This window comes from Colobus angolensis, unplaced genomic scaffold, assembly GCF_000951035.1.
Source record: "Colobus angolensis palliatus isolate OR3802 unplaced genomic scaffold, Cang.pa_1.0 Scaffold3, whole genome shotgun sequence".
Classification (NCBI taxonomy): domain Eukaryota; kingdom Metazoa; phylum Chordata; class Mammalia; order Primates; family Cercopithecidae; genus Colobus; species Colobus angolensis.
Genome location: NW_012116265.1, coordinates 19,387,616 through 19,397,469, shown reverse-complemented (window position 1 = coordinate 19,397,469; position 9,854 = coordinate 19,387,616). Strand labels below are relative to the sequence as shown.

General features: G+C 52.2%; 1 protein-coding gene across 1 annotated transcript in view; it reads right to left on the bottom strand.

Moving 5' to 3' along the window:
* Positions 1-9,854, bottom strand: part of LTBP2 (latent transforming growth factor beta binding protein 2) — a 115,744-nt gene that overhangs the window by 85,248 nt on the left and 20,642 nt on the right. Inside the window, exon 3 of the mRNA XM_011949564.1 lies at positions 3,779-4,061. Within this exon, the coding sequence (XP_011804954.1) occupies positions 3,779-4,061 (283 nt within the window). The remainder of the gene's footprint in view (positions 1-3,778; positions 4,062-9,854) is intronic.

The window sequence follows — 9,854 nt, the reverse complement described above, 5'->3', positions numbered from 1 at the left end:
CAGGTTCAAGTGATTCTCCTCGAGCCTGTGTAGGATGTCTCCAGGGCTCAGCCTCTAGGTCCTCAGGTCTGGACAAGGAGCAAACCCAGCGGAGGTCCCTCCCATTCTTGACACCTCCCCTTAACCTCCTCTCCCCTAGGGCTGGTGACAATGGTCCTGGTGGAATGACTGTATCCCAAGCCAGCCAAAGCCACTACTGGACGTGCTGACCCCTGAGGCTGAGTCTGGACTCTGATTTCTTCCCATAACAGGTCTACACCTGTTCTGTGTACATGCATACACACACACACACACGCATGCACACACACACACTCCAGTTTCCTCTGCTCTTTGCCATCTCCTCCCATCCAACCAAGTCCTCACAGCAAAGAGATCCTGCCCATTGACAGCTATCATGTATTGAACACTGACTCATATCAGGCACCACGCTAAATGTTCTACTCACATGGTCTCATTTAATCTCTCCTGTCATCCTATCAGGTGGACACTATTGGCTCAGAGAGGTTAGGATGAGTGCCTATTGACACACAGCTGGTGAGTGGTAAATCCAGAATTAGAACACGCCAAAGCCTGGGCTCTAACCCTCATTACTCAAAATGTGGTCCAGTAGCATCAGCATCCCGTGGGACCACATTAGAGTTGCTTATCCCAGACCGGCCGAATCAGAACCTGCATGTTGACAAGTTCCCAGGTGACTCACCTACTGGTTTTATTTTGAGGAGCGGTGGTCTAAACCACTGCTTTCCAAAGCCTGCTGGTTGTAGGTTCTGGTAACCAGCCCTCTCCCCATCTCTTAAGGCCCTTCCCAGCACCTGGCTTTTGCTCTCCAGGTGAGGCAGGCACTCTGCCCAGCCTTGGGAAAGAAGCCAGGACGTGAGGCTCAAGGGAGTCTCCAGGCCCCTCCAGCCAGCCCAGACAACAGCTGGACAGCATCAGTCCACGTCTGGCCCTTTGTAGGGCACCCTGCCTGCTGCCTGAGACATTCCTGGCCTCTCCCTCTGGTCTTCCTCCGGGACACAAGTCTTTCGGTCTCTGCCTGCCTCCTAAAGGGGGCCTCTGGCCATCACCAATTCCTGCAGTGTTCCCCTCCCCAGTCATTTGCCTCCCCAACTCCTAGAATGCCCCCTGCATCATGTCACCACCTCTATCTGGACACACAGGGCCTGTCCAAGTTGCTATCAGGAGAGAGGCCAGCGACTGCTTGGGAAACCTGGCCAAGGTCACAGGAAATGTCTGACACCACCAGGCAAGCAGGATTTGGCCTCCTAAAGCAAAACACAGCTGGGCCAGCAGCTGGGCCAATAGCAGGGCGCTCCCAGATTTCATGGCATTGAGGCCCCAGGGCACAGAGAAACTAGGCTGGCTTGGAGGCTGCAGCTCATTAAGAATATCACAGTAGCCCCTGGCCAGGGAGCCTGTGAAAATCAAAGAGGACAGCCCTGCTGTGGGCCAGAGACCTCACCCAAGACCTCTGCCCTCCACTGCCCGTCACACACAGGAAACCTTCACTGAAGGATGGAAGGCTCACATCGCCCATCCCCCTGGCCTCGCAGCCTCCCCTCTCCCCATCACCTAGCCTCATTCATTTATCCATTTAACTTACACTGATTGAGCACAGAAATGTGCCAGGCATGGTGTTAGGTACCAGGGACACATTGGTGAATGAGCAGGACACAGTCCCTGTGAGTTCCCAGGTAGCTTCCGGTCCAGTGAGCAAATGGACAGACCATCTGAAGGCAGGGTGAAAAGTGCTGTGCTAGGGAAAGATGGAGTACCCACCATGGGAACTGGCAGGGGCCTCACCTCCTCCTGCCCTCTGAGTAACACATGGGGTGGTGCCCTTGGCTGCAGGTACGGGCTGAGGGTCCAGTGCCAAGTGGGCCCTTTTGTTAGGCTCACTCTGTAGTTTAGACCCAGTGTCAGAGCAAATATGGACTGAGCAGTTTTGATGGGCCAGGCACTGTGGGGGGAGCTGTAGAGAAATCCAAAGCACAGGCCATTGGGTCTACAAGCGGCTGCAAGTGCAGGGCACAGATGCACAGGATGTGTGCCAGAGAGTAAGTGCTGTGGGGGCCAGAGAGCCTAGTGAATGTGATTCACCTTGAAGAATGGGGAGGAGTCAGATGGGCAGGAAGATGTGACGGGGGACTTCATATGACTCCGACTCAAGAGTGTGAGAGACAGAGTGACGTGCCCAGCAACTCCTGCTCCCAGCACACACCCTGCCCAGCAATCGCCGCTCCCAGGACACACCCTGCCCAGCAACCCCCGCTCCCAGCACACACCCTCTTGGGATCAGTGCATCGTAAATAAATGAATCCCACAAGCCAACAGAGATGGGCGAAGCTCTGCTGGAAGGACTCTGTGCCCACCCTGGCCCTGGCTGGCCCTTGAGCTGGCACCTCTAGCATTCCTCCAGGTGCCTTACACCAGGCTTACCACCTGGGACCCTCAGCCGGGACTGATCAGAACAAGGCACCCGCACTGCCCACCTGCTCACTGCCAATCCCAGGCCCTCACTGTTGTCCACCTGGGGCCTCTTAGCTCTGCTCCTTGTTTCTGCCGCAGCACCTTTGGGCCTTGGCTGCAGGGTTTGGCTCTTTTGCTCTTGACCTTGGAGTTCCCTAGGCCCTTGACCTGAGTCCATCCTTTCTTTCTTCCTGCTCCTAGCTGCCCTTGGAAAACATCTACTTGGGTGCCCAGGGTCCCGGAACCCAGCTCACCAAGAGCCTGGTCTGCCTGACCTCACCTGCTCTCAGAGTCCCTGGACACCCTTAACCTCCTTTCTTTGCTCCTCCTGCAACTCAGCCACTCTCTCCAGACCTTTCCTGCTGGAACCTAACCTCAAGGTCAGCCTCCTCTCCCTGGTTCTCCTGGGCTCTGAAAGGGCAAATCCTCTTTCCCTTTAGTTCAGCAAGGCAGGGTTGCAACATTTCAGAAAGAACTTAAGTAGGAAGCGAATGGAAAAACTAACCTGAAAAACTAAAAGGAAAACACAGTCCCCTAGAAATGGACTCGTTTATAAAGTTCAGATTTCCTGTCCTGAGCTAGAAAAAGTCTAGCCAGATTGGCTGGCAAGCAGGCCAGGGAATCCTGCCCATGAACACTCTCCTTGTTCACTTTCCTTTCTACTCCCTTCTCCCACATGCTTCTTCTCCCCTCTAAGGAGAGAGGCTGAAGCTGAGTGCTGAGGAAACTGAAGGGGCTTCTTCCGGCAGGGGAGTCCTTCCTACATCACAGGGACCACAGGCAGAGGAGGAGGAGGTCGGGATGGGGTGTGGGAGAACGTGTATAAAGAACTTCCATGTGTGCCAGGCACTGTTCTAAGCACTTCCCTCATGTTGACTAATTTAATCTTTATGGCAATTCATAACACAGGTATTATCATTGTCCCACCTTACTGATGCAGAATCTGAGGCACAGAGAGGTAAGTGACTTACCTGGGGTTGCCCACCTGGGAAATGACAAAGCCAGGCTGTGAACCAAGAGGCCGTGGTCCCAGGTACATGCCCTCCTCAGCTTTATTTCAGGCACTCGAGGGCAAAGACTTCGCTTCCCTACTCTTTCCACCCCAGTCTGGCAAAGCCCAAGTCAGCCCCAACACCTACTCTCCTGCTCATATCTCTGGCCATGCCAGGGAAAGCCAAGGAGGGTGCGGAGGAGGGAAGGGAAGACTGTGGTCTTCTCCACCAGCCTTCACCAAATGGTCCAAAGGAAGAAGCCCCTCCAGAAAGAGACTGAGCTCCAGACCCCGAGCCCCATGGAGAAGGGGACTTACCCAGCTGGCGGCAACTGTGGTACGGGCGGTGATTGTGGTGCAGACGGCAACTGTGGTGCTGGCGGCTGTGCTCTGGCCAAGGTGCCATCTCCGGTCGCACTGCTCCTGCGCAGGTTGGGTGAACGCTCGGCCCAGCGTCGAGGTGCCACCCTGGAGTTCTGGGGGTCAAACTCCTCGTCGGGAATGACCTCCTCGCAGCGGGCTCCACGGAAACCGGAGCGGCAGACACAGAGCTGAGGGCGGCTGCAGGAGCCCCGGTTCTGGCACGGCGGCTGGCACACGGCTGAGGACACAGGGAGAGAGGTGACAGCAGTGGCCATGGGGCGCTGAGACCACAGCTGCCCACTCCCTCCTGTCAGAAGTACCCTCCTGAGTGCTGCCAACCCCACCGCTCAAGCAGGAAGCCACTCTCCTGGCCTCAGAGGGCTCCCTGACCCATGTCTCTCCCACCTCCATCCACAGACCCCCAGGACGCATTCACCTCTGATCTTTGGACAATCAAAGACTGTGTGGCCAGCTGCAGAGTGGCTCACACTACCATGTCCCACAGAGCACCCTGAAGAGGAAGTGCACTGCCTGACACTGTGTCTATACTGAAATGTTCACTCCCACCAGACTGCAAGTCCCCTGAGGACAGACAGTGGCCCTGGAACTTAGAATAGGGACTGCCACAGAGTAGATTCTCAGTAAATATGGAGCAAATGAATGAATGAATCAGTCTCTTTTGTGGGAAAGGGCCCAACACTGGCCTGAAATTCAAGCGGTTTGAGTTGCTGGGATTTTCCTGTCACTCATGAGCTGTGTGGTCTTGAATTCACTGAGCCTCTATTTGCTCGTAAATCACGGGAGGGGTGAACTAAGGAGGTTAGAGGACTCTATGCGTCCTTCAAAGGCATATTCAGCTTGACAGTCTCTCCTCTCCTTCCCATTGTTCTCCATCTCCTTAGCAAGGCAGAACTCCCGACTGCGCCAGAGAAAGCACGGTGGCCAGAACACAGCTGCCGGCAGGTAAGTCCCCTCCTCTGTGGGGCCTCCGTTCAGGGCTCAGGCTGTCTCTGGATTCTGCCCCCTGGGCTGTGGGTCTAGCCAGGGGCAAGGTGGAGCTGAAACCAGGCCCTTCTCCCAGTTAACTCTGTGCAGCATTAGCCACCAGCTCCCCAGGCTGACTCCTCTCTTCACTATTCTTCATCCCCTTGCAAATTCCAGAGTCACATCCAGTGATTACTGGCCAAGGGAACATCCCATGCAGAGGCACACACTGGGATACGGAGTCCTGCCCCTCCCCCACCAGGACTTCCACTGGGGAACATGTGTGAGCCCGGGAAGCATGGTCTGGCTCACACTGCACCCTCGAAACCCAATGCCTCATCCATTCATTCATTCATTCATTCATTCAACAAATGGCTGCTGAGCCCTAGTGAGTGCCAGGCACTGGGACAAAGTTCTTGTCTGCCTGGGGCTTGTGGTAGAGTAAAGGACACCAACAGGAAGCAAGAAAACAATAGCATGATGTGGCCTCAGGCAGTTTCAAGGGCTGTGAAGACAATTAACCCGGGCGATGCAGGGGTTCAGGCCCAACCAGGAGACTCAGATGGGGCGGCCAGGACACCTCTCTGAAGAGAGAGATGGGAGCGTGCAAAGGAAGTGAACCCCCAAAGACCCGGGCAATCTCCCAGGCAGAGGGCGAGGCGAAGACCGAGCTCTGGAGGCTGGAAGGAACGTGGCGTACTCGAGGAGCCGCCAGAGACCCAGGGAGACCAGGGTCTGCTGGCGGAGGGGGCATAGGCAAGGCCAGTGAGGAAGAGGAGGCAGACACACAGACCTTGTCATCTCAGGAATCCTAAGTGCAACTGTGAAACTACCAGGCATGGCTCCCAGACCAGATGCCTGGGTTTTGTGAGTTGAACTGTCCTTTCTGAGAAGAGCACCAGAATCCAAACTGGGGGCTGGCCAGGATAAACATCTCCAAAATTCCACCTGGCCCATGTCACAGAGACCTTCAGTGGTTCCCTGGTGTCTTCAGGATTCAAGTCCACAGACGAGCATTGAAGACCCTCCTGGTCTCATCCCCTGTAACATTCCTCTAAGCCAACCTGCTCCAGTCGAGCTGGCCTGCTGGCTGTGGCCCCAGGTAGCCTCTGCTCTGTCTTCTCTCTGTCTTTGCATGTGCTATGTCCTCTCTTCTTTCCCACTTGCTCTCCATTTGCCTGGCTCCTACTGTTCCCTCAAGACCCACTTCCCCATGCTGGACACCCACCTCTCAGCAGCTGCTCCCTCCTTTGATTAACAGGAAAACTACTTGTGTTCGCCATTCACTGGGCATGTCCTGCATAGTGCCATTAGTTTTTGTTGTTGTTACTGTTTTTGTTGTTTGTTTTTTGTTGTTTGTTTTTTGTTTTTGAGACGGAGTTTCGCTCTTGTTGCCCAGGCTGGCATGCAATGGCCCCATCTCAGCTCACTGCAACCTCCGCCTCCCGGGTTCAGGATGATTCTCCTGTCTCAGCCTCCCAAGTAGCTAGGATTACAGGCATGCGCCACCACACCCCGCTAATTTTGTATTTTTAGTAGAGACGGGGTTTCTCCATGTTGGTCAGGCTGGTCTCAAACTCCCAACCTCAGGTGATCTGCCTGCCTTGGCCTCCCAAAGTGCTGGGATTACAGGCATGAGCCACTGCGTGAGGCCGCTGCCATTAGCTTTTTTATGCACGTGTCTCAATTTCCTGACTCATGCAGTCAGCTCCTTGAAGTGTAGTGACTATCTCTTACACCTCGTTGTATCTTTAGCTCCTAACATATGCCTAACAATAACACCATTATTATTATTTTTATTATGGCGGCTACTCTCTGATGAGTGCTGACAATGGCCCTGGCACCGTGCTCTGCAAACACGCTCTCACTGAAGCCTCTCGACAATCCTATGCAGCAGGTGTGACTATGATTCCCATTTTACAGATAATGCTGCTGAAGCTCAGAGAGGTTAAGAGACTTGCCTGAGGTCACCCAGCTAGTTAATAGTGGAGCCAGGATTCAAATCCAGTTCTGTGTGACTGAGAAGCCCAGGCTCTTTCCACCCCACTGACTCCCAGAAGGGTGGGCATGGTTCTTCCTCTTCCTCTCTACTATCTCTGAGCCTTGGCCCAGAGCTGATAAGGAAACAAAGGGGGATCTGTTGGCTTCAAGTCAGCCACCAAATGCACCCTTGGGAATTCTGCCCTGAGAAACTGCACATCCCAACTGGCCCTGACAGTGGAGACCCCAGGACCCCAAACCCTTCCAAAGCCCACACAAAATTTTTAAATAATGATGGAGGACGTATGTCAGCTCATGGGTTTATCCAGGGAGCATTCGTAGAGCACTCACTGGGTGTGAAGCTTGTGATACTGTCTCTAGCACACTGTCTGACATGGAAAGTAGAACACACAGGTTATAGGACAAGTGCTATGCCAGCTGGACCCTCTAACCCAGGCTGAGGCAGGAAGTAGGGAAAGTCAGGGAAGGCTTCTTGGAGGAAGTGATGCTGACCAGAGACACAAAGGGTAAAAAATTGGACATTGTGCACCAAGGGCACTCAAGACCAGCCTATCAGCAGAGAGTGTGGGAAATAACAGGTTTTAATAGCATTCCAACCACAAGTTGGGCTGGGAGGCCAGAGCATTTTTCCTCGTGCCCAGGCACCTCTTCCCGGCAGGCTCCAGGCCTCTAGGTAGAACCATGTCAGCATTGCAACCCAGAGCACTTCCCCAAACACAAACTGCCACCATGGCAGGATTTTGGCCTGGCCACCCCTCTATCTGCCCAAGCACACTTAGTCTTCACCTAACCACCTGCCAGGCCCCTGTCACCACCACCACTGGAAACATGGTCAGCTGGGGCCAGCCCAGCAGCCACGTCAGTGCTAGTGAACACGGAGGAAGCAGACGTGCCCGGGGCAGGTCTTGGCCTTGGGGATTTTTTAGGGAGGGAATAGAATGGGAAGGCCTGAGTGATTTCCGACATAGACCCACACCTCTCTGCCACAGAGACCCAAAGGCTGGCATGGGTGAGAGGAAGGTCATGCAGCTTCCACCTCTGAGTGTGTAGTCCATGCCCCGAGGATGGCCTTTGGAAAACAGTCTAGCTTCCATCCTTCCCCTCTGGAGCCCTGAGAACAGCCCATTCTTCACATTAACAATAAGATCCTTCATATAAATGGCCAACAAATTTACCAAAAAATGTTCAACATCACTCATCATCAGGGAAATGCAAATTAAAACCATAGTGAGATACCACCTTATCCCAGCCAGAATGGCCATTACTAAAAAGTCACAAAACAATTGATGTTGGCACAGACATGGGGAAAAGGGAACACTTATACACTGCTGGTGGGAATGTAAATTAGTGCCGCCCCTATGGAAAACAGTATGGAGATTTCTCAAAGAACCAAATAGGTCAACTATTCAATCCAGCAATCCCACTACTGAGTAAAGGCGAAGAAGTCATACTATCAAAAAGACACCTGCAGGTGTATGTTTATTGCAGCACAATTCACGATTGCAAAGATATGGTACCACCTAAAGTGCCCATCAACCAATGAGTGAATAAAGAAAATGTGGTGAAACCCTGTCTCTACTGAAAATACAAAAAACTAACCAGGCGTGGTGGCGGGCGCCTGTAATCCCAGCTACTCAGGAGGCCGAGGCAGAGAATCACCTGAACCCAGGAGTGAGGCCAGATTGTGCTACTGCACTCCAGCCTGGGCGACAGAGTGAGACTCCACCTCAAAATAAATAAATAAATAAATAAATAAACGAAAATGTGATATATATTCACCATGGAATATTACTCAGCCATTGAAAAAAATGAAATAATGTCTTTTTGCCACAACTTGGATGGAGCTGGAGGCCATTATTCTAAGTGAAGTAGCTCAGGAATGGAAAACCAAATACATGTCATCATTTACAAGTGGGAGCTAAGCTATGGGTATGAAAAGGCATACAGAGTGATATAATGGACTTTGGAGACTCAGAAGGGAAAGAGTGGGAAGGGGTGTGGAATTAAAAACTACATACCGGGTAAAATGTACACTACTCAGGTGATGGGTGCACTAAAATCTTAGACTTCACCACTAAACAATTTATCCATGTAACCAAAAACCATTTGTTCTCCAAAAGCTATTGAAATATATATATATATATATAACAATACCTTTCACTGTCTAGAAATCCAAGACCCCAAACCCTGTGAGCCAAGCCCCTGTGGCTCGCCATGACTCACTTAGCTCTGGTTCTGCCTCGCTTGCTAATAATACATTCCGAAAACATTTAGTGAGCACCTTATCTTGATCAGACTGGGTGCTGAGGGCAGAAAGGTGAACAAGACTGGGCCCTGTATAGGGGGAAGCCCTGGCCAGTGGGGGTTCCCACACTCCTAGAATCCATTTTCCAAGCAGGGAATTAGGTCCTCAGTGAGGGTTAGGGCTGGCAAACTTTGGTTGGTACAAAGAACAAACAGCTCATGGGAAATGAGTGGGGGGAACTGTGAAAATGGCATTTAATATACAATAGCCTAGTAAATCAAGTTCTAAAAGGCTTCCAAACCAGCCAGATGTGTTGATGGGCAAAACCCCCTCAGGAAGGTAACCCTTCTGAATTAACCATGTAGGATGCTGTGCAGAGGCCCGATCTGCTGAGGTACAGCCTCCAACAAGTTTCAGGTTTTTGGAGGCTTAGAACCAGTTCTCGCCGGCTTCACTCGCATCCTCTCTTGTTTTCACAAGTCTCAGCAAGATGCCGACCTGGCTTCCTCACGGAAATGTAAGCATTGTGTTTTGAGCTGAGTGTTTGCGTGACGGGACTGGGGTATGTAGACTCCTGTCCTCTCTCTCCACTCCCCCGAAAGTCACCCCTAAATGGTCCGTGATGGTGGCTTCCAGTGCCTGTCTATGAATGGGACTGTTCTGACAGTTTTTCCTGGTCTGCCATAAAGTCAGGAAAAGAAACTCTTTCCTGGGTTGTTTCTTTTTCGTAGGCTGTATTTTTCCCATCTAAAGAGTGTCTTTTGCGATGATGTCTTTTCTACATTTTTGGAGTTAAAATGT